This window comes from Sus scrofa, chromosome 6, assembly GCF_054392235.1.
Source record: "Sus scrofa isolate SSC_HxYL_T2T_F1_AM1 chromosome 6, Sscrofa_HxYL_maternal_Yorkshire_Landrace_v2.0, whole genome shotgun sequence".
Classification (NCBI taxonomy): domain Eukaryota; kingdom Metazoa; phylum Chordata; class Mammalia; order Artiodactyla; family Suidae; genus Sus; species Sus scrofa.
The window spans coordinates 31,501,796-31,527,148 of NC_139388.1; the positions used below are offsets into that span (position 1 = coordinate 31,501,796).

At 47.5% G+C, this 25,353-nt stretch overlaps 1 protein-coding gene across 6 annotated transcripts in view; it reads right to left on the minus strand.

Annotated features, from left to right (window-relative positions):
* Positions 1-25,353, minus strand: part of LOC100736962 (liver carboxylesterase) — a 34,064-nt gene that overhangs the window by 475 nt on the left and 8,236 nt on the right. For 3 of the 6 annotated variants that reach the window (XM_084958488.1, XM_084958490.1, NM_001315766.1), the window contains 11 exon segments: positions 24,709-24,853; positions 21,942-22,075; positions 18,035-18,188; positions 14,420-14,524; positions 13,160-13,264; positions 9,120-9,158; positions 7,910-8,050; positions 7,160-7,240; positions 6,323-6,470; positions 1,490-1,621; positions 184-256 (listed from right to left, as the gene is read on the minus strand). In XM_084958488.1, the coding sequence (XP_084814614.1) occupies positions 184-256; positions 1,490-1,621; positions 6,323-6,470; positions 7,160-7,240; positions 7,910-8,050; positions 9,120-9,158; positions 13,160-13,264; positions 14,420-14,524; positions 18,035-18,188; positions 21,942-22,075; positions 24,709-24,853 (1,257 nt within the window). 6 annotated transcript variants of the gene reach the window in all.

Below are 25,353 nucleotides of genomic sequence, written 5' to 3' on the forward strand. Positions count from 1 at the left end.
AGTCTCTAGTGCCCGCAGAGACAGAAGGCGCCCCATCTCCTGGGCAGCCTGTCCTTTGAGGGAGCTCTCGTGTCAGAGGTCACAGGGCCCGGAGTTTGCCCATCACACGGTGAACGTTCCTCCGCGCGACCGTGCTCTTCCCTGCCCCTTCCCAACTCCGCCCCATTTTTGCCCCCGGCTCACCCACTGCGAGCAAAGTTGGCCCAGAATTTCATCACCGTCTTGCTGAGACTGACCTCCTCTTCTGGGGCATCGCCTGTGGGGAGGAGACGCAGCCCTCGCTACTCAAAGTGTGGTTCGCGGGCCGTCACAGCACTTGAGAGCGGGTTAGATGTTCAGAAACTGAGCCCTTACCCCAGACCTACTGAGTCAAAACCTGCCTGATAAGAAGACCTTCACATGCACTTTCAGCTCGACAGTTACCGACCAAGGCAGGGCTCAGGCCAGCAACTGGCTGCCTTGGTCTTTTGTGCCCACTGGGCGGCCCTCCCCCTCAGGTCACAGGGCCACACCCCAGGATTTTCATTATCATAGCCCCACCTAACAAGATGCTCTCCTCAGTCATTTTTCAACTTCCTTCATCCATACACACTTTCATAGAATCTGCAAAATAATCAAGGAGTTCCCGTTGTGGTGCAGTGGTTAACGAATCCGACTAGGAACCATGAGGTTGCGGGTTCGATCCCTGGCCTTGCTGAGTGGGTTGGGGACCCGGTGTTGCCGTGAGCTGTGGTGTAGATTGCAGACGCGGCTCGGATCCCACGTTGCTGTGGCTCTGGTGCAGGCCGGCAGCTACAGCTCCGATTAGACCCCTAGCTGGGAACCTCCACATGTCGCGAGAGCGGCCCTAGGAATGGCAAAAAGAGAAAAAAGACAAAAAAAAATAAAAAATAATAATCAAGCTGCAAGGTCCCCAAAGGGTCACCCAACCAGGACATGCCCAGAGCCACTGGGTGCCATGAACATCCCAGTGGTGTGTCACACACAAGTTGTCTGTAACTACTGAGTCAAGGCATTGAAAACATTTGTTAAGGGAATTCTTTAAAATATTACAGTGCTAAATATTTATTAATTTTAAAAGATGTGATTTTTAGATGGATGATTGGATACACAGGCCCGCATTAGCCCTGATTCCAGGTTAACTGCAGTTCTAACCTTATTCTCACTCACATTCCGATTTGCTCTTGTGAGTGGGCAGTGAGTCCTGCCTTTCTAGCCCTTGAGCGCCCCCTGCAGGTGGCCCCCTACCTATCTTATTGAGGCTGGATTCTTGGAGGGACCGTGAGGGAGGGAGGGCACAAGGATACACCTCCTCCATCACGCACATGAGACCAAGAGAAAGGTTGGGCGCCTTTGTCGTTCAACGCCTTTAAGATGGATTCAGGAAACTAAGACCTGGAAAGAAGGAGGAACTTGCCCAAGGCCACGAGACCAAGACTTGAACCCAGATCTCCTAACTCCAAGGTTGTGGTCACCAAAGGGCCATCACCTTTTAACAGTGGAAAACCAAAGACGGAGAAGATCTCATCCCCGTGGTCCCCGATCACCGTCTTGGGTTTCTTGTCCGATGAGAAGCTTGGGCGATACTGAAACTCATACATGTAGGTGGGGGCTCCTGCATCTGAAAGACATGGATTCACGCACAGTGCATGTCAGCAGACACACACCTGGATGGTGTCAGGGTCTCCCAGGGGCCGTGAGCAGCCAGGAAATTGGGGGAGTTCCTGGTCCTGAGTGAACAACAGCAGTATTAAGAGCAGCTGCCCATTGTGCGTAGCAGCTGTGAGCTGGACCCTGTGTGTCCCTGCGTGTCCCTGCAGCAAGTCCCTGGCCACCAGCCCAATAGAGAAGCAGAGTTTTGGGAAAGTTCTGTGCCTTGCTTAAGGGCATGTAGGTTGGGAGGCTGCACCTGGATTTGAGCCAGGTTATTTATTTGGCGAAAAAACAAGTGAGTGAGGATCGAATGGATGAATGCATGTGGAAACCTTGGGTAGATCCGTTCGAAACAACCGTCATCATAGCGACTCCGGGTCAATTTACTTAAGCTCCTTCCGATGGATTCACACACAGGGACTTCTACATACACACACCCTTCACTGTATTGCACTGATGTCAGGCTAGCGTTTAGTCCCTCGGAGAATATCTGCCACCCAAAGATACCTTCTGTTCTGCTCCGTTTTGGAGCGTTTCCATGGTTGTTCACACCTATTCTAACAAGGGGAACAAATTCGATTGAATGCAAGCTGCTGGTCTGAAAGTGCAACACTTAAAGACAAACCTGTGCAGAAAGGGCCACTCTGTCTCTTGTGTCTCAGGAAACCGTAATTCAGCATTGCCTTTTTCTCTGTCATCTGTCCTGTCTTTCCTTCCGCTTGGCCCAGGGAGTGTTAAGGCCGTGACACATGGGAGAGGGGCCGAGAAGGGGGATGGTGCTCTCTCCCCCTCTCCCCTGCCCTGGCTGTCACCACCCCATGTCCAAGGCCCCAGAGGATGTCACTGCTGATGCTGCAGCACAGGTGCCCATCCTGCTCCTGCGGGCCTACCTTGTGGGCCACCCGCCTGGGGAGCTCCGCACTGTGCATGGATCACGATGCCCACGGCGAGTGACTGACAGGGGCAGGGGCAGGCCCCAAGTCAGACCGGTGGGGAAATGTTACAATGTCCCCCCCGCCTTGGGCATCCTATCAAATTTGGAAAATGCCGGAAAACAGAAAATGAATAAAAAAGATCGCTTATAATCCTGCCACCCAGAGAAACCTCTGTAAATATTTTAGGACTATCCCTCATGTATTTAAAATTAGAATAATTCATATGACTATGATTTCTTCATATCATTAAACATGCAGCCACTAAAGTTTGACTATATACACCACCCGGACAGGAGGAGGTAGAATAATTTATTTAACTGCCTTCCCACTCCCCATTATTGCACCTGGGTTTAGCAAGAGGTGTTGTTGGAGTGAAGCACTCCTGTGATTAAAGGTAATCCACTTTTTCAACATCTACTTCAAGATCAAGTTGAACTCTCTGAAAGGCGGGGGTAGGAGGGTTTGAACTTTGCCTATGCCGCTCAGAAGTTAGAAAGGAACTCAGAACCCAAACTTAGAGGAAAGACCTTTTGTGACTAAAGGAACTTATTTTGCTCCTCCTCTTTTTTTATTTTTTTTACCTTAAATCACTGAGATTTAGAAATCCTACAATCACAATGCAATTCCTCAAAGGAATGTAGGGCAGAGATTTCAATAATAAATAGGAACAACAAGAGAAAAGCAAAGGGAAGGGGTAAGCTAGTAATCAAAAATATGCAAATTAAAACAGTATGTTACTCTCTTTTTCTGGTGAAAAAGGATTGCATAATTGACAGCATTATTTTTATTTGTATCCCATGTGAGAGAATTAAGAAATTCACATTCTTGGGACTTCATGTCGTGGCTCAGCGGTTAACGAATCCAACTAGGAACCATGAGGTTTTGGGTTCGAACCCTGGCTCCGCTCAGTGGGTTAAGGATCCGGCATTGCCGTGAGCTGTGGTGTAGGTCGCAGATGCAGCTTGGATTGGGTGTTGCTGTGGCTCTGGCGTAGGCTGGCAGCTGTAATTCCAATTAGACCCCTAGCCTGGGAACCTCTGTATGCTGGAGGCGTGGCCCTAAAAAGATAAAATACAAAAAAAAAGAAAAAGAAATTCACATTCTTATAACATTGGAAAGCAATATTTCACAATATGTTTGAAGTATTTTAAAATGCTGCTATAGTCCAGCCTAGTAATTTCACTTCTGAAAACCAATCCTAAGGAAATTAGAGACGTGGTTAAAGATTTAGGCACATAAGGCTGAGCAGAATGTTCTCTGTAGCATCAAAATTTGAGCAGCTACCTTATATATTCAAGAGGGCAGGAATCCCAAAGTAAATTTTAATCTATCATTCCCATGAAATAATAGATGTTATCAGTGATTTTATTGATATTGAGGAAATGCCTATTGTATAGTGTTTTCTGAAGAAAAACGTAACATGAAATTAATATTTAAATTACATTTAAGACCTGGAAAGTCTATTAGAAGAAAATATATCACAAATTTAGAAATATACTTCTATTTATTTATTTATATATTTATTTTGTCTTTTGTCTTTTTAGGGCCTCACTCACAGCATATGAAGGTTCCCAGGCTTGGGGTCAAATCAGAGCTGTAGATGCTGGCCTGTGCCACAGCTACAGCAATGCCAGATCTGAGCCGCATCTGCACCTACGCCACAGCTCAAGGCAACGCCGGATCCTTAACCCACTAAGGGAGGCCAGGGATTGAACACGCAACCTCATGGTTCCTAGTCAGATTTGTCTCTGCTGTGCCATGACGGGAACTCCTAGAGCATACACTCCTAAATGAAGGAATTATGAGTAATATCTAGTTTTATCTTCATGTGATCCATATTTTCAAAACTTTCTATGACTGTAAATATTAATTTTATATTCAGAAAAAAACTGTAATCAGTGAGAGATAAATACAACCAATAAAGTTGATAAAAAAAATCTTAGTCCTGGTGAAAGGACTTTGAATTTAAAGTCATAAGATAGCAGAAAAATAAAACACAATCACAGGATGGTGAGAACCGCAGACAATCCAGAAGAGGAAACCACAAATCAGACATGTAGGAAGAAGCAAGACCAAGTTTATGAAAGAACAGATTTGATCCCAGGCAGCCCCTGGCAGAAGATATTCCTGAGGAGCTTGGGAGCAGGACGTGGTAACCAGTACCTCTACGTGACTGTGCTGAACGCTTGGGCACATACTAGGTCAGCTGTCGATAGGTTTTAATTATGCTTATAAGAATCTGAATTTTAAGACTCTTTCGTTGGATAGAACTAGAGACTCATGCTTAGTGAAGTAAGTCAGAAAGAGAAAGACAAATACCATATGATAACACTTCTATCTGGAATCTAATATACAGCACAAATGAAATTTTCCACAGAAAAGAAACTCATGGAAGTGGAGAACAGACTTGTCGTTGCCAAGGGGAAGGGGGAGGGACTGGGAGTCTGGGGTTAATAGATGCAAACTGTTGCATTTGGAGTGGGTAAGCAATGAGAGCCTGCTGAGGAGCACAGGGAACTATATCCAATCATTTGTAATGGAACACAATGGAGGGTAATGTGAGAAAAAGAAAATATATACATATATATATGACTGTGACAGAATACTGTAAATCAATTATAATGGAAACTATAAAAATCATTTAAAAACAAACTCTTTCGGTATGTTTAGAGAGAGAGTTCTGGAGCAGAGATCCGTTTCCTGGCTTGCAGACCAGGTGAAGGAGGGCTCCTAGAAAAGGAAGGGTCCTGTGAGGACCTCAGCAAGGCCCCCCAAAGGGACACCTCCTCTCCAGGTGACTCATCCGCCCCTGACCCCCCACCCCCACAGCCCTGGGTGAGGTTGGAAGGTGCTGGGAGACCCAGCTCACACTGGGATGGAAGGAGGCCGGCTGCAGACACCAGCATTCTCCAGACCATGGGCGCCACACAATCCCTGCTCACTCAATTCAGCCTTCTTGGTCCCAGACAGTACTTCGGATCCTATCCTTGGCCACACTCCACCCCAGGTCCGTTGATTAGCAGACTAGTTTGCAGCTAGCCCTGACCTCGGACACCTTCCAAGACAAAACTTCCCGTATCTTCCCGGTGGCCCCGCAGATCACAGTAATTCAGGTGAGGAGCCTGGGGCAGATGCTGTTGGTGCCTGACCACAGCCCCTCTTCAGAGCAGGCCAGCCTGACTTGCCTCCAGCATCTGTAGCTCTTTGTCTGAGGCCTTTGGCCACCAGAGACCGCTCTGCCCACGTGTGCAGCAGTCGAAGCACCAGACACTTAGCAACACCTTGGGGACTGCCTTCAACCAGTGACTTGTCCAAGGAGGAGGAGAACTAGCCCAGCTCTCCCACCTCTCCCTCAGGATAACCCTGAGACCTGTCTTCTGCTGGTTCCCAGAGCCCCCCAGCCCCAGGTGTCAGCAGTGATGCCAGCTTGACAGTGCAGTGTGGGTTGGCTTCCTCTCCTTTACATCACTAATCTACTCTTCTAATGGTGTTTTCTAGGATCACCTCTCAAATAAACCCCTTGCCTTTGGATCCTCCTCTGGGAGTCTTTTTCTTATGGAAACCAAAATAGGTGAGTGCCTTGCCCCCCCCCCCCCAACCCAGGGCAAATTCGGTCAGCCTCAGATGCATGACCTCAGCAGTTTCCACCTAGGTGTTTATGCTGAGGGCTGGGCAGGACAGTCAGGGAAGCTGGCAAGGCCGTGTCCCTCTCCTGTCCAGTGTCTGGGACTCACCTCTGTGTTGACGGGCCACCGTCACAGATGGGACACCAAACATCACATCCCCCATCAAGTCCAGGAACAGGTCTTTCTTTTTGACGGGGTCGTCTGTCCCCCCCAAATACTTGTCAGTGGCCACTGGAGTCAGTTCCTCAGGGATGTTCTGAAATAAATCGAGAGGGAAAGTGACCACTGTTAAAATGAAATACAACGCGGAGACCAGACTGAAGAACGATCTGTGTAGACAAAACCATATCAGCCATGTGAACAAAACAAACTCAAGCTTGTTTCATGCACATGAGCAAAGCTCAGCTTAGGTAATTTTTTGCAAATGCCTCTAACAATCACAAAATAAAGTCAACTCCCTAAAATGGTATGAGATAATCACTTTTTTAACCAGTCCTCGCCATCTGGAAACCTCTACTCTAAGAAGCGATCACTGGAAAGTTTAACAACGTTCTCGTTTCCACTTTATAAGCCATCCTGCCACTTCAGACCCCCAGCTTCATATCAGTCTTTGAAGTTGGAAGCTCTTGGGTCACAAACTATTTTTATATGTACAATAAACTCTTACTAAACCTATTTGTTGATTTAGTGGCTTTAGTTTTGGCATTTCTGGAGTTTGATTCACCACCCCTGGTGAGTGACCCTCCTCATGTTAATGGTGAACCTCCTGAGACCTGTGCAAACTGCCCCCCTCTGTCTACACAGGAGGAGTGATGGGGAAAGGAAAAAGAATCAGGCAGAACCCTCTGATCCCAGTCCACATTCTTCCAACAGTTACTCTGAAAGTGGGAAAATCTCCTGCCCCTCGTTGGGGCTCAGCCAATTCCCAGATTCCTAGACTCTTACAGCGATGGGGTAGGACTTCCACAGGAGTGACGTGGCCGTCTTCTGGTCCAGCTTGCCTTCAGAGAGGGGGAAGCCCATCATCTGTTAAAACAAAGGGTGAGCAATGGTGAATCATCAGGAACTGGCAGGAAGAACCAAAGTGACCAGGGGACCAAACCAATGCAGGCTGAAGGTCCCTTTGTTATGTCTTGACTGGAATGGATCTTTGATGAGTTTGGCAAAATCAATGAATCAAATGAGCTTTCTTTCTAGAGATCAAAGCATGCAAAGAAGATGGTGTCATTGTTAAGCGTCCCAGTCCTTTGAGATACCTACACCTCAGTGAGATGACTGGGAGGTTGTGTGAGGTTTTATGGAGAAACTAGGAAAGCACCAAGCCCAGGGGGAGGGGCTGAGGGTCCCGGGCCTCGGTCTACTTAACTCCCGAGCCCCTTCCCCTTTCCAGGCCTTGGGGACTCATCTGCCCCCTGATTATCTCTACCAGCCTTCCCGGCACTGACATTTCAGGGTTCCTGGATGGGAAGACAAACAGACAGTGTTTGCGGACAAGGGTCGCCAGGGCCACTCCACCCAGGTGACAGCTGGGCCACTGTGGAGAAGGTGTCCATGGAAATGTCAGCTTGCGTGAAGGGCACAGCTGCCCTGGTCCCAGAGAGGGGTCAGTAGAAGGAGGGTCCTGTGAGCAGAGACGGGAGAGGTCATGTGACAGGTGGGGCCTCTGTCGAGTGTAAGAAGCCTGCGCTTTCTCACCGTTGGCAGAAGCCAGCCAAACTCTTGCTTGTTGATTCCCACGATGTAGGGGACAGTGTTGAAATCCTTCTCAGCCAGAATCTCTTCAGGCATCTTGGGCAGCAGCACTCCATCCACCACAGTGGGCAGGAAGGGATGGCTCTGGGGAAGAGGGCAGTGTGGTCCCCTCTTGAGGTCTCACCCACGGCCCCCTCTCCACCTGTCTGAGCTCACAGCCAGCATCACAGACCTGTGTGCCCATGATCCGTGGCCACACAGTCGGGGTCCTATAACAAAGGGCCAAGTCTGTGGACCCCAGAGGGCAGAGCTCTGACCAGGGGCCAGCAGGGGTCAGGTGATGGGGGCAGATCTCCACTCCGGTTGGTATAAAAATAGACAGTATGACGAGTGTAAGATTAGAAGTATATGTGTATCTCTCCATCTACAGTCAGTTCTCATTATCTGTGGTACTTACTTGTCACTTCTGCAACGTTACTGCGACTCTGGGATTTGGAGAATACAAAAGCCACAGCTCCAGGGGGAACCCAGAGGCAGGTTCCTGAGGGCATATGAACTCATTTCCCCACCTTGTGTTGTTATTTTTCTCTTTGAAGATACTTTATGTAATATGTGTTTTGTATGGACAGTTAGTTTTGTGTAATATGGAGTTACCACAAAACACCAGCTGACAAGGGCAATGTTTGCCCGGCCCTGGGGAGGCTGCTGCTGGAGCTTCCCACGAGGCTGGGAAGAGGGTGGTGTCCTCAGCCCTGAGACTCGTGGCTCCTTTCCTTGGGACCCTGCCAACAGTGCAGCTTGCACACCCGGTCACCCTGCACCCTCCCAGGAGAAGATCCGGGCTCCTTGGGACAGAGCCCTTCATCCAGTTGTCCCCACCCCCACCCTCCACAGTGGGAGTTTCTCGTCCAGCCTTCTCCCAATGGGGCATGTTTGGCGATGGAAACAAGATGAGGGGGTGGGGGACACAGGGACACAGAATTCCTAACTGAGAGTGCTGGACTGGGAGTCAGTCAGAGGACTGGTTCTGGTCCTGTGTCTGGTCTCCTGGCTGTGTGACTCAGACAAGCCACTGTCTCTCTCTGACTCCAACAAGTAAATGCAAGGAGGTACCATGATTCTACGAAGAATTCCTTCATTCTTTCCTCTTTATTAACTGAAGATTAAGGTATCAAGGCTTAAAACGTGTAATTAAGAAACCAAAAGTCCTTACCTCTCTTTGGTCTCCATGAAAATCAAGAGTTAAAAATTTCTGTGAAGACAAAGGCAGAAGGAGGGGTGAGAAATCTCCCGGGAAAAGCAGGACACTGGCTCCCCTGGGCATGAGCACTGGGTGAAGGTGTGGGGTGGGTGAGGGTATCTCTAGGAAGGACAGTTGTTTGTGCCTGAGTGTCCTCCACCCGGATCCCCTCCTTGTTCCCCCACAAAACAACACTCTAATTTTCCTTTAGGGGAACCCCTTTTAACCACCTTCACCCCATGAATCTAGGCATTTTATATGTGGCCTGGGTACACCACCTCCCTGACCACAAGGATTATTTCAGGGATGGACATGTGTACATGTCAGTTCAATAGAGTTTACCTAAAATTTTGCTGGAATTACTGAGGAAGGTTTCTAAGCAGATGGAATGTAAGTCTAAAGAGCTATTCTTGTCTTTAATCTTTACAGGGATAAACCTCCCTAAGAGTGAAGCCAACACGAAAGGTGAAAAGCTGAGGGTTAGGAGTTTCTCAATAATATCATTGGTGCGTCTGGATCCAGACAAGCCTGAAACCATCAACTCCTAGACTTTTCTTTTGGTAAGTTACTTAAAGATTCTATTACAACATACTCATTTATATAATCAAGGCATTTGGAGGTTCATTTTCTCATTAGAAAATCCTTACTCAGGAGTTCCCGTTGTGGCTCAGTGGTTAAAGAATCCGACTGGGAACCCACATAGGGAGGCCAGGGATTGAACCCACATCCTCATGGACACCAGTCAGGTTCTCAGGCCGTTGAGGAACAAGGGGAACTCCAGATCACTGATTTTTAGAGCAATGAATTATATGTATATGTGTGTGTGTGTATATATATATATATATATATATATATATATATATATATATAACAGCTATATGGATAACTGATAATAGATGAGTGAAAATTATAGATGAATTGATATTAGATGAAAAGATATTGGTGAATTGGATTCACTGCTGAATGGAGAGATGTATAATAAGATGATGAATGGGTGGATGGATTGATGAATAGATGGAGAGATATATGAATCGGTGAACAAAGGTTTATGTTAGAATCATAATTGAGGCAGATGCTCCAAAATCTAGAAATTGGGCCACTATTGGGTTATATTTGAGGTGCTTTCTAAATTAACTAAGACAAAAAAAATTATACACCATGACCAGGTTGGGTTCATCCCAGGTTCACAAGGATGGTTCAACATACGCAAATCAATCAGCATCATACACCACATTAACAAAAAAAAGTCAAAAATCATATGATCATCTCAATAGAGGCAGAAAAAGCATTTGACAAAGTCCAACATCCATTCATGATGAAGACCCTCGCCAAAGTGGGTATAGAGGGAACATTCCTGAATATCATCAAAGCCATTTATGATAAACCCACAGCAAATATAATACTCAATGGGGAAAAACTGAAAGCCTTCTCACTCAAATCTGAAACAAGACAGGGATGCCCACTCTCACCACTGCTCTTCAACATAGTTTTGGAAGTCCTAGCCACAGCAATTAGACAAACAAAAGAAATAAAAGGCATCCATATAGGAAGAGAAGAGATCAAACTGTCACTGTATGCAGATGACATGATACTCTACATAGAAAACCCTAAGGACTCCACCCAAAAACTGCTTGAACTGATTCATAAATTCAGCAAAGTCGCAGGATATAAGATTAACATCCAGAAGTCAGTTGCCTTTGTGTATACCAGCAATGAAACATTAGAAAAGGAATACAAAAATACAATACCTTTTAAAATTGCACCTCACAAAATCAAATACCTCGGAATACACCTGACCAAGGAGGTAAAGGACCTATATGCCGAGAACTATAAAACTTTAATCAAAGAAATCAAAGAAGATGTAAAGAAATGGAAAGATATAACATGTTCTTGGATTGGAAAAATCAATATTGTAAAAATGGCCATACTACCCAAAGCAATCTATAGATTCAATGCAATCCCTATCAAATGACCCATGACATTTTTCACAGAACTAGACAAACAATCCAAACATTTATATGGAACCAAAAAAGACCCAGAATCACCAAAGCAATCCCAAGAAACAAAAACCAAGCAGGAGGCATAACTCTCCCAGACTTCAAGAAATACTGCAAAGCCACAGTCATCAAAACAGTGTGGTACTGGTATCAAAACAGACAGACAGACCAATGGAACAGAATAGAGAATCTGGAAATAAACCCTGACACCTATGGTCAATTAATCTTTGACAAGGGAGGCAAGAACATAACATGGGAAAAAGAAAGTCTTCTCAGCAAGCATTGCTGGGAAACCTGGACAGCTGCGTGCAAAGCAATGAAACTAGAACACACCCTCACACCATGCACCAAAATAAACTCAAAATGGATGAAAGACTTAAATATACAACAGGACACCATTAAACCCCTAGAAGAAAACACAGGCAAAACACTCTCTGACATCAACATCATAAATATTTTCTCAGGTCAGTCTCCCAAAGCAATAGAAATTAGAGCAAAAATAAACCCATGGAACCTCATCAAACTGAAAAGCTTTTGCACAGCAAAGGAAACCCAAAAGAAAACAAAAAGACAACTTTCAGAATGGGAGAAAATAGTTTCAAATGATGCAACCGACAAGGGCTTAATCTCTAGAATATATAAGCAACTTATACAACCCAACAGCAAAAAAGCCAATCAATCAATGGAAAAATGGGCAAAAGACCTGAATAGATATTTCTCCAAAGAAGATATACAGATGGCCAGCAAACACATGAAAAAATGCTCAACATCGCTGATTATACGAGAAATGCAAATCAAAACTACCATGAGATACCACCTCACACCAGTCAGAATGGCCATCATTCAGAAGTCCACAAATAACAAGTGCTGGAGGGGGTGTGGAGAAAAGGGAACCCTCCTGCACTGTTGGTGGCAATGTAAACTGGTACAGCCACTATGGAGAACAGTTTGGAGATACCTTAGAAATCTATACATAGAACTTCCATATGACCCCGCAATCCCACTCTTGGGCATCTATCCGGACAAAACCCTACTTAAAAGAGACACATGCACCCGCATGTTCATTGCAGCCCTATTCACAATAGCCAGGATATGGAAACAACCCAAATGTCCATCGACAGATGATTGGATTCGGAAGAGGTGGTATATATACACAATGGAATACTACTCAGCCATAAAAAAGAATGACATGCCATTTGCAGCAACATGGATGGAACTAGAGAATCTCATCCTGAGTGAAATGAGCCAGAAAGACAAAGACAAATACCATATGATATTACTTATAACTGGAATCTAATATCCAGCACAAATGAACCTTTCCACAGAAAAGAAAATCATGGACTTGGAGAAGAGACTTGTGGCTGCCTGATGGGAGGGGGAGGGAGTGGGAGGGATCAGGAGCTTGGGCTTATCAGACACAACTTAGAATAGATTTACAAGGAGATCCTGCTGAATAGCATTGAGAACTTTGTCTAGATACTCATGTTGCAACAGAACAAAGGGTGGGGGAAAAATGTCATTGTAATGTAAACATGTAAGGATAACTTGATCCCCTTGCTGTACATTGGGAAAATAAAAAAAAAAAAACTGTGGTATAGCTTTACAATGGAAAAAAAATAAATTAATTAAGACAAATTCTGACAGCCTTTCTGAATAATCTTTCTTCTAAATAACACCATTCCCAAAATTCAGGATGAGAATTACCTCTGAGAATATGTAATGTTTAATTCTTTAAAATAGAAATGAAAACTGGTTTAGAAAAAGTAAGTTTTGATAGATATGAATGGTTATTATGAATTTTTCCATTATGTTATTTTTTGTCTTTGGCAAAGTTTGAGACATTCCAAATAAGAAAAAAGGAAAATCCCCTTTGAGAACCAGAGGCAGACACTGTTCCTAAGACGCGAAACCCTGTTTCAGGTGGTTTTTCCAGGGCAAGGCGTCAGCTGAATTGAAGTCTGGGGCCATGTTCACAGGGTAGGGCGCTTGTGTGGCCACGAGAGCAGGTGTACCTACCATCTTCAGCGTTAAGTCCAAGAGCTCGTCCTCCGACTTCTGGCGCAGGCAGTGAACAAAGACAGCCGAGGTGGTGGTTTTACACCCAGCAAGGACAGCAATTTGCTGCAGAGATCATAGGCGACAGCACGATTCAAGAGCCATGTCCCTTTCCTCCACCAATAGTGACATGTTCTATCCCAGCCTCAATTTCTAAAGGCGGCACATGGTGGCAGAAATACTGCAGACCTTAGGCATGGGTCCTGGGTCCCAGTCATGACAATTATACTCCTCAGCCTCTGTCACCTTATCTCTTGTAAAGTGGGCATAATTGTCTCAAAGTTGAACACCACAGCCGCAGAGAGGCCGCAATGAGCGGGGTTTAAGAGCATGGAGTCCAGAATCCCACTGTCTCATTTCAAGTCTCCGCTCATCTGATTAGCAGCCATTTGGCCTCAGGCCAGACACTTGCAAAGTGCAGCCAGAGGGGAAGGTGCAGATGAGAGAAGTCAGGCTGCAGGATGGCGGCACCAGGAGAGTGTGTGGGGGCTGCCAGAGCCCGATCCAGTGTCTGACTTACAATCAGTGCTCAGTACCTATTTGGTGAACCAAATAAATTCAAGAGCACAGAGGGAGGACGAGAAGGGGGGAAGCAAAAGCAAGAATAAGCATGTTAGCTTCTTTCTTCTGCCAATTTCTGGTCCTGTTGGATAGGGAAATCCAGCCCCGTTTCTGCCGCCTTTGTTTCCTTTCAATAGATTCCACGTTCTTGACTCAACTTGGTAAAATGGGCTTCTGTGCTTTACAACTGAGAATAGGAAACATTCTCAGCAATTTTTTTAAAAATTCTTGGGGTCTTTGTCTCCTCCCCTGCTACGGGCCAGTCCCTTTAAGTCTGGCTGCTGCCCCCGCCCCTCCCCCAAGCCAGCTCTCTCAGCCCCACCAAGATGCTCCTCATGCCTGACTCCAGGGCCCTCCTCAGCAGAGCTCTCCCTTCCTTGGCTTCATAACACTCTCCAAATAGAGGCCACGTCCTCACCAGGGGCCTAGGCGGCACGCCCCTGCCAGTGGCCCCATCCTCAGCTCAGGCCCCGTTCCATCTGCTCTTTCTGCTCTGGCAAGTTCAGCAGTCAAGTGGGAGGCTGGGGCAGCTGTGGCCTTGCCATTCCCCACTTGTGTGGCCCTTCGAGGAGGTCAGCTGGACCCCAGGGCGAGAGAGGCCCCTGACAACTACAGAAGAGCAGGGCAAAGGGTGTGAGGACAGTGCCACGAGAGGCCTACCTTAGCTGCAGCCTTCATGTCCTTCCTGACCAGGGCAACAGTGAGGGCCACGCCACTCTCAGAGATGGCCCGGTGGAAGAGGTTCTTGGCCAAGGGAGACAACACCTGGGAGCCGAGTCGGGAGAAAGGGAGTCAGTGCTCAGGGGTCTTCAAGAGCCACCCCATCCACAGATCTGCCCTGGGCTGCTCCCCTGGAGGTCCTGGGGTCCAGGTTCTGCTAGAAACCCTCAGCTGGAGGCATCCAGGGGCAGAGTGAGGGGCAGAACAGCAGGCGTGTCGGCATGTACACTGCTTATAACGATCAGCAGTGTCTGAAAGACAGCTGAGCAATTTCTAGGAACACTTTTAAAGACAGTTCTTTTTTGCCCATGCCTATGGCAGATAGACCACAGCAATGCAAAGACCAAATTCTTAACCGGTAGGCTCCAAAGACCCAGTTCTGATTCCCCATTTCCATCACTCAGAATTTCTCCTAAGGAAAATGAACTTGGGGGGTTCATACTGTAGCTCAGGGGTAATGAACTTGACTAGTGACCATGAGGTTGTGGGTTTGATCCTTGGCCTTGCTCTGTAGGTTAAGGGTCTGGCATCACCATGATCTTGGATCCTACGTTGCTGCTGCGGTGGCATAGGGTGTAGGGTGGCAGTTGCAACTCCGATTTGACTCGTAGCCCGGGAACTTCCATATGTACAGGTATGGCTCTAAAAAAGACAAAAAAAGAAAAAAAAGAAAAAGAAAAGAAAATGAACTTGGGTACACACAGCAATCTCTGAGAATGCCTACACAGTTTATAACTGGAAGTATAAACAGGTTGCTCCATGGCCTGGGCACTTTACATGCTGCAGGTGTGGTCAAAAAATAAAAATAAAATCAGAGCACAGTTTGACATAAATCGCAGCAACATCTTTCTTGATCCACATCCTAAAGTAATGAAAATAAAAACAAAATCAACTAATGGGACCTAATTTATCTTAAAAGCTTTTGCACAGCAAAGGAAGCCATAAACAAAATGAAAAGACAACCCACAGAATGGGAGAAAATATTTCCAAATGAAGCCACTGACAAGGTATTAATTTCCAAAATATACTAACAGCACATGCAACGTCCAAAAGATAAGCCCAATCAAAAAATGGGCAGAAGATCTAAATAGACATTTCTCGGGAGTTTCCACTGTGGCCCAGCGGTAATGAATCCAGCTGGCATCCATGAGCACTTGAGTTTGATCCCTGGCCCCACTCACTGGGTTAAGGATCTGGCATTGCTGTGAGCTGTGGTGTAGGTCACAGATGCAGCTTGGATCCTGTGTTGCTGTGGCTGTGGTGTAGGCTGGCAGCTACAGCTCGGATTGGACTCCTAGCCTTAGAACTTCCATGTGTTGCAGGTATGACCCTAAAAAAAACAAAAAAAAAACAAAAAAAAATAAAAGAGAGAGAGAGAGAGAAAGGGAAACATTTCTCCAAAGAAGATATACAGATGGCCAAAAAATACATGAAAAGATGCTCAGCATCACTAATTATTAGAGAAATGTAAATCAAAACAACAATGAGGTATCACCTCACAGCAGTATGCATGGCCATTCAAAAAATCAAAAAAATAATTGCTGGAGAGGGTGTGGATAAAAGGGAACACTCCTACATTGTTGGTGGAAATGTAAGCTGGTGCAACCACTGTGGAGAACAGTGGTATGGAGGTTCTTTAAAAAACTAAATATAGAACTACCATATGATCCAGCAGTCCTGCCCCTGAGCATATGTCCAGAGAAAAACATAATTTGAAAAGATACATGTATCCCATTGTACATCCTAGCAATAGTTACAATAGCCAAGATTTGGAAGCAACCTAAATTTCCATCAACAAAGAGTTAGATAAATAAGATATGGTTAATTAAAAAAAAAATACCCACAATGGAATATTACTCAGCTATAAAAAAGAATGAATAGGGAGTTCCCATTGTGGCACATCTAGTATCTAGGAGGACTAGTATCTAGGAGGACTCAGGTTCAATCCATGGCCTTGTTTAGTGGGCTAAGGATCTGGCATTGCCGTGAGCTGCAGTGTACGTCACAGACATGGCTTGGATCCCTAGTTGCTGTGGGTGTGGTGTAGGCTGGCAACTACAGCTCCAAATCGACCCCTAGTCTGGGAACTTCCATATGCTGTGGGTGCAGCCATAAAAAGAAAAAAAAAAGAAATAATGCCATTTACAGCAGCATGGATGGACCTAGATAGAAATTATCATACTAAATGAAGTAAGTCAGAGAAACACAAATATCATATTTGATCACTAAAATGTGGAATCTAACAATCATGAGACAAAAAACTTACAAAACAGAAATATACTCAAAGATTTTGAAACCAAATTTATGGTTACCAAAGGGGGAAAATGGGGAAGGAGGGATAAATTGAGGGGTTGAGATTGCGATATACACACAACTATACATAAAATAGGTAACAAGGACCTACTATATAGTGCAGAGCAATATACTCAACACTGTTTAATAACCTATATGGGAAAAAATTCTGAAAAGGAACATATTTGTGTGTGTATGTGTGTGTGTGTGTATACGTACATATATCTGATTTACTTTGCTGTACACCTAAAACTAACACAGCTTTCTAAGCAACTGTACTCCAATAAAATTGATTTTTAAAAAATAGAAATAAATAAAAGCAACAAAAGAAATGCAATAACAGGAGTTCCCACTGTGCACTGTGGCATAGCAAATTAAGAATCCAGGCTTGTCTCTGTGACAGCACAGGTTTGGTCCCCAGCCTGGGACAGTAAGTTAAGGATCTGGCTGTAGTATAGGTCACAGCTGCAGCTTGGATTTGATCCCTGATTTGGGAACTTCCGTATGCCTTGGGTGCAGCCAAAACAAAACAAAACAAAACAAAATAAAACAAAACAAAACAAAAAAACCGCAGTAACATCATTGACCCTCTGCTCAACTGTGAGGCAGCTGGAGGATTTTTTTAATAGCTCTCAGCACCTTCTAATCTACTTTTCCATCTTTACTTCCCTCGGTCTCCCAAGTGCCATTCCCAAACCAGGCTTCCTAGTTCCTGGTTGTGTCTGTGTCCCACATGCTCTGTCTCATTTCCCTCTTCACACCTCCTCTCCTCTTCTCCCTCAATTCCCCCAGCCCCAAACCATCATCAGGATCTGCCCTCTAAGGCCTGGACAGGTCAACAGACAACCTCAGAGGAGGGCCCTGACTTGGTCTCAGTGCTCCCGACCCATGGACATGTAGGTTTGGCTTCAAGAAATACAACGACACTCTGCCCAACTTTCATGAATTCTTCCTTATATTCAAAATTTACAGCCACCGCCCATCCCAAGCGAAGGCAGGTGAGTCCTAATGGTAAAATGATTAGGAAGGTGAGGTAGACCTCAGCCAGCATGGGACAGAAATAACGTCACTGCTACAGCTGTGACTGGTGTTCCTTATGGCCCCAGGACACTAAGCTGAGCTCTGAGCTTCCTGGTTGAACCATTAACTTCCCATCATCTGGTGCTGCCCAGTGTCAGGTCTCATAAATAAAAGTTGCATGACTACATTGATAGGACTGCAAGGGGTCCCATCAGCAGCCACATCAGGGCCGGGAACACTCACCAGAACAGAGACACTTTCCCCTCCTGCTGACTCTCCAAAGATGGTCACAGAGCCTGGGTCGCCTCCAAAGTTGGCGATGTTCTCCTGGACCCAGTGCAGTGCGGCCACCTGGTCCAAGTGACCCCAGTTGCCCCGGCTGTGTTCATCCCCTGTGCTGTAAGAGAACAGGGTGGGGGTGACAGCAGAGAGGTCAGCCAGGGCTCTCAGGACCACAGCCGGGGCTGGGGGGCTGGCTGAGGCTTCTGGGAAAGACCAGGCTTCCCCAGCCCTGACCCTGGGGTCTTGGCCTGCCCCCCATCCTGTGGCCTGTGAGCTGTAGGGCTGTGCACATCCATCCTGCTTCCAGTCACTGAGCGTCCGCTATGAGGCAAACACTGTTCTAAGAGCAGAAGCACGCGTGGAGCACAGCAGGCAAAACCGCCGACTACACCCAGCTCACACTTCAGATCCTAAACAAACGCACAGAGGAGATTAGAGTACAATGTCAGGGGTGCAGGTGTATCCAGGAAAAATAAGAATTGAGGGGATATGGTGGGGGGGAGGTGTCTTCTACTGATCACCCAATCAAGAAACACCACTTTGAGGCAGTGGTATTTGAGTAGAGACCTAAATGAATGAGCACATGAAACTAGCAAATACCCAAAGAAGCGAATTCCAGGCAGAAGATACAGCAAGTGCAAAGAATCTCAGACCAAGTGAACAAAAGTGTGAGTAGGACATGCAGCTACAGAGGGCCCTGAAGGCCTTGGTAAGGACGTCGATGTCATTGTAAGTGAGGTTGGAAGACATTGGAGGGGATGATGTGATTCTGTTTATGTCTTCAGTGGTCACTCTGGCTACTGGGTGGATCAGATGTGGTATAAAATGGGTGTTCTTGCAAAGCTAGAGTAATCAAGACAGTGTGGTACTGACACAAAAACAGACATATTGGATAATGGAACAGAATAGAGAGCCCAAAAATAAGCCCAGACACCTACAGTCAATTATCTTCAACAAAGGAGACAAGAATATAAAATGGGAAAAAAGACAGTCTCTTCAGCAAGAGGTGCTGGGAAAACTGGACAGCTGCATGTACCTCAGCGAAACTAGAACACACACACACACATCATGCACAAAAATACATTCAAAATGGCTTAAAGACTTAAACATAAAGGCATGACACCATAAAAGTCCTAGAAGAGAACATAAGCAAAATATTCTTTGACATAAATCATAGAAATGTTTTCATAGGTCAGTCTCCCAAGGCAGCAGAGATAAAAACAAAAAGAAACAAATGGGATCTAAAAAAACTTACAAGTTTTTCACAGCAAAGGACACCATTAAAAAAAGACAATGTACAGGATGGGAGAAAATAGTTGCAAACTATGCACCTGACAAGGGCTTAATCTCCAAGGTCTGCAAGCAATTCAGACAACAACAACAAAAAACCCAATTAGAAAAATGGGTGAAAGACTTAGACGTTTCTCCAAAGAAGACATATGGATGGACAGTCAGGCACATGAAAAAATGCTCATCATCACGAATAATTAGAGAAATGTAAATTAAAACTGCATTGAGGTATCACCTCACACTGGTCAAAAGGCCAACATTAATAAGTCTACAAATAGCAAATGCTGGAGCGGGTGTGGAGAAAAGGGAATGTTCCTGCACTGTTGGTGGGAATGTAAATTGGTACAACCACTATGGAGAACAGTATGGAGGTTCCTCAGAAAACTAAATATAGAACTACCTTCTATATTTCCCACTGTGTTCCCACATCTGGGCACATATGTGGGCAAAGCTGTAATTCAAAAAAATACAAACACCCCTATGTTCATTGCCAGGACATGGAAACAACCTAAACAACTATTGACAGATGAATGGAATAAGAAGATTTGGTACAAACACACAATGGAATATTATTCAGCCATAAAAAAGAATGAAATAATGCCATTTTCCAGGAACGCAGATGCAACTGGAGATTCTTTTATATTAAGTAAAGTAAGTCAGAAAGAGAAAGACATATAATATATGATATCACTGATATGTGGAATATAAAATATGGCAAACGTGAAATTATCTACAGAACAGAAACAGACTCATAGACATGGAGAAAAGATTTGTGGTTGTAAAGGGGGAGGGGGGAGGAAGTGGGATGGACGGGGAGTTTGGAGTTAAAATGTAAACTATTACATTTAGAATGGATGGGCAATGAGGTCCTACTCTACACCACAGGGAACTATGTCTAAACTCTTGGGATAGAACATGATGGGGAATGATATGAGAAAAAGAATGTATGTATATGTATGACTGGGTCAATTTGCTCAACAGCAGAAATTGGTAAAACATTGTAAATCAATAATACTTTTAAAAAATAAAAAGGAAAAAAAAAAATAAAAGGAGATCTTTTAATAACAGTCCAGGGCAGAGACCCAGGGGGCTGTGAATAGGGTGAGTACAAGGCAGGAGGTGAGAAGTGGCTGGATTCTGCCTATGCTGTAAAGGTGGAGCCAAAAGCATGTGCTGGGGATGGGATGCGGGGTGGGAGGACAAGAGAAGAGTCTGGGCAAATACAGGGCTCTCAGGCTGAGTCGCCGGAAGGGTGGAGCTGCCAGCAGCTGAGCAGGAGCCCCTGTGGGGCAAGTGGGGGTGTTTGTGGGGCAGGCAGGGCGGTGGGAGTCAAGGGTGACGTCTGTCCCTGGAAGGTGAGTGTCTGTTGGACGTCCCGTGGAGGTAGCAGGAGGTAGTTAGTGATGGACACGTGGCTTTCAGAGGAGAAACGGAGCTAAAACCAGGCATCTTGGAAGTGCCCCCTGTGGTGACTCAGGGACCCAGGGGACCGGCTTGGGAGACACACACAGAGCCTGAGACGGGGAGGAGGAGGGTCAGGGAGGGGCTGAGAAGGAGCAGCCATGAGGCAGGAGGTGGCTGGAGCCCAGAGAAGGGAGCTTTTCCCAAAGACCTGAGGGTCCATGCGTGGATGCTGCCAGGTGCGGGGGAGGGCAGGAGCTGTGGGTCCCTGGTGACCTGGACCAGAGCGGCCCTGTGTCGGGTCAGAGTGAGACCCTGACTGACGTGGCAGAGAGACTGGGGGAGAGACCGGGGGAGTGTGCGCAGTTATGGTGGAACTGGGAGCAGGTGCACAGCCTTGGGGGGACTGCGAGTCTCAGGGAAGGTGGTCATCCTGGGACCAACTCGCCTGGACACCACTGCTCCAGCCCAGAGGACTTTCCAGAGTGGTGAGGTCCCCTCCCCCAGGCCACCATTGGCCATCTCAGGGTAAGAGGTCCCGGCGCTGGTGCACTCAGAAAAGGCTCAGGAACTGTGCTTGCAGGAAACCAGGCTCCCGTCACCAGGAGACTCCGTGGAGGAGACGCAAGGCTTCACTGATGCGTGTGCCAAATTCCAAGAAGGAAATGGAGAGAGTGAGCCCGACATTCCCCCCAGGAGTGGTGTCCCCTGGGGCCTGATGCTCCCCAAGCTCCCGGTTCCAGCCATCTGTTCCTTCACCCACAAGAACTCACGGGGCTCCCACCTTGAGTCCACTCCTCCCCTCCTTCCCCCTGAGGGAAGATGTGTAAGCCCCTCGCAGGGGTGGTGAGGGTTCACCGTCATCCTAGAAGTACGCCTCTGCTGGGGCAGCAGCAGTGAAAAAGACGAGGACTTCAGATCAGGGGACATTTGGCTTGGGCTTTGCAGGGATAATAGGAGTTTGTCAGGTTGATTAGGCATTGTACAAGCAAAAGCTCAGAAGTAAGTGGACCAGGGTGGCTGAGGAATGAGAAGGTAGGTGGCGCCCAGTGTGAGGGGACTTGGATGCCTGACCGGGGAACCGAGGTCCCCTGGAGGGCTTGCATGACCAGAGCTGAGTCCTAGCACCCTCACACTGGGGAGGGCAGTGTGCCGTGAGGAGAGTCCCTGGTCTTACCTGAAGAATCCCCAGATGCCCAGGCGGTACTGGATGGCCACCACCACCACGTTTTCATGCGCAGCAAGCACCACCCCATCATACATTGGTGCCCCGCCCAACACCAGGCCTCCTCCGTGGATCCACACCATCACCTGGACGGGGAGGAAGCAACCATACTGGTGATAGGAAGCAGAGCTGGCTCCCTGGGTGGTCACCGAGCCATTCATTCTCTCAGCCGTGGCCCAGGCCACCCTCCTTCTCAGGGACTGCCCCTGCCTGTCTCTCCAGCTCCAGTGCCACCTCCTCTCAGCGCTCTTCATGCTGAGAACATCATCATGGGAGCAGCCAAGGCTGAGAGTGTCATCTTCTCCCCAGTAGTCCCATCATCCTCACTCCTGGACCCTCAGGCAGCTCAGCACGTTCTGCCTGCAGTGGCCCTTGTATTTCAGCTTGACCTTAGTTTCCTTGGTGGGGTGAGTTCAGCTTCTCTCATGTGTGAAATACCGTGTTAAGAAGCACATGCACTGGGTGGGACCCCTTCTGAACATAGCTTCCTGCTGCCTCTTCTGCTCTCTAAATCCCACTCATTCTCACTAGGAAGCCTAAGAGCCGCCTCCTCCAAAAAGTCCTCAATCCTTTGATAAATATGGTCTGAAAACGACTAGGTGGCAGGGAATGTGGTAGGAATTGAGGATGAGACCAGATGCACAATTCATAATACATGGCTCCTGAATTTAAAGAGTTTGCATTACAAGGAAGTTTGAATTGCTAAAATAATAATATTGCAATAATTTTGTTAATTTTTTAAAAAGTAACTTGAAAAATAAACTATGTGCCAAGTGTTAATTCTAAGCATTTAAAAATAAACCGCCCAGGGAGTTTCCATTTGGGGGCAGCTGCAACAAATCCAACTAGTACCCATGAAGATGCGGTTTAAATCCCTGGCCTCGATCAGCAGGTCAGGGATCCATCGTTGCCATGAGCTGTGGTGTAGGTGGCAGACTTGGCTTGGATCCCATGTTGCTATGGCTATGGTGTAGGCCGGCAGCTACAGCTCCGATTCCAGCCCTAGCCTGGAGCTTCCCTGTGCCACGGATATGGCACTAAAAAGCAAATAAGCAAGGAAGCAAATGAATAAAGAAATAAATGAGGTGAGGACAACATTGTCCTCTGTCGCAGACAGAAAATTGAGGCACCACCCGGAGGTCACACTGCTGATAGATGGGGGACCAGGACTTGAACCCTGGCAGTCTGGCTCTAGAGCCCACATGTGAGACACCCAGCACACAGCAGCCCATGGCCACGGGCAGTAGGCTGGCTGCTGGGACAGGAGGGATTTCCTTCCTTCGTCTCTAACTAATGCCACAGGAAGACTTGCCTCGGGTGCTGGGCCAGACACTGACATAAATCTTGATACTCATCACTGAACCCCGGGTGGGGTTATCGCGGTTTGGGGGAAACAGAGCCTGGGCTCCCTGGTAGTAAAGGCAGAACCAGGATTTAAAGCCAGACCCTGGGCCCCAGAGCCTGTGTCTGTAAGTGGAGGTTCTCCTGCCTCCAGGTTTCCGGAGCCCGTACCTCTTACTCCTCAATCCCTGCCTGCCCCCGGGGGAGGGGCCGAGGGTGCGGTCACCTCTGAGTCCAGCCTGAGCCAAACCGGGTCAGCAGTGGTTTGCTGAGGAAGCGTGTCCAGCTCTGGGCGGCCCAGATGGGAAGATCCCGGGAGGCAGAGGCTGTGAGGTCGAGCTCTCGTGTTCCTCCTTTCTCCTAAGGCCCAGTTCCAGCTCCGTGTAGGGGGCACTGAGGAGCTCACAGAGGGATGAATGGATGCATGGATGAATGAATGCATTAACTGCTGTTCCCATCCCTTTGAGCCAAGCATGTGCAGGGCCAGGGTGTAGTCACCAGTTCACAGACCCCCCACGCTTGGGCACCAGGCGAAGCGTGTTCCTAGAGATGGATGGGTGCTCTCACCCTCCTGCCTCCAGCCCACTGACCCCTCCTTTTCCAGCTGAGCTGTCCCCCCAGCTAGCCGGAGCCGGGACACCTGCCTCATCTCTGGGCTTCTGTCTATTCGGGAAATCCTGACTCACGGGGTCCTCAGCCTGGGCCAAAGATAATGAGGAAGGGAAATTAGCTACAGTAGACTCTTGACAGTTGTCAAAGGCAAAAGAAAGGGCCTCTTTGTTGCTTCAGGCCCTGTCCCCCAACCTGTGACAGTGGGACACTGGAAGTTGTCAGAGAGGGTCTTTGTGTGCTGAGGAAAAGCCACACACAGGCCCCACTTGCTAGTGTGGGTCAAAGAGCAGGAGTGTGACCATCAGGAGACCGTGCTCTAGTCCTGCCAAGCCGCCTCTGTGACCTCGCCTTCGCCCCTCTGGGCCTCAGTTTCCCCATCTGTGAAGGAGGGCTTGGGCAGTTGGCTCGTCTCCAAGGTGCCTTCCTGCTCCAGCATTCTTGGAAATTGTGTGTTAGCCTCTCTGGGAATCTGGTTCCTAATCTAGCAATTATGAGTCATCCTCCTTGTCCATCTATTAGCATGAGAGAAGTTGGAAAAATTACAATGTGCATTACAGATGGACAGCAGACTCCCCAGAGGCCCTATGTCGGTCACTGGGAGGAACTGGGGTGAGGAACCTCGTGTCCCCTGACGTCCGGTTAGGCTGTGGTGGTAAAGGAATCCCCGAGGCCCCTGGACCAGCCATGGCCCGAGATGCCCCCTCCCAGGACTGCCCTCATCCCTGCCAGTCTACACCAGCCTGGACCCGCGGTTCCCACTGCTTACCGGCAGTCTGCCCCTCTTTGTCAGGTCAGCAGGGGTGTAAATATTTAGGTAGAGACAGTCTTCAGAAAACTCCAGAGTGAGCCTCTCCTTTCCGTTGGTAAATAGATCTGAGGTCATCTGCTCCACTACTGGGTCCTGGCAGCACCTGGGAGGGGCAAGGAGATGGAAGAAGTGCTGAGGTTCAATCAGAGCTCAGCAAGGTGTGGTCTCCTGCAGTCAGGTTCGTCCTGGGACTGACAGGATTCGGCCAGTAGTGTGAGTTGTACACACCAAACTTCAGACCTTGGATTAGGTCGGAGACCACCTGGGGTTTCCAGTGGGGGCTTCTCAGGCTCCCCAAGGTTTCCCAGGCCCCTGTGTGGTGACCCCTGACCCTCTTCCCTTCCCAGAGCCTCGGGCTGCCCTGGGGCAAGGAAGGAGGATGCCTGGATGCTGCTGGGCCCGGAAAGGACCATTTCCTGCCTGCCCTGGGGCCAGACCAGCTCTCTGCTGGGCGCTGCATGATGCCTGCTCTAGGTCCACCGGGATTCTGCCAACAGGGAAGCATGTTCTTGTCCACAGGAGAGTTCCAGAAACCGGGAGCTATCACTTAAATGGCAGGTGTTTAGGGCACGCAGCAGCGCAGGGATGAAATATCTGTGGGGC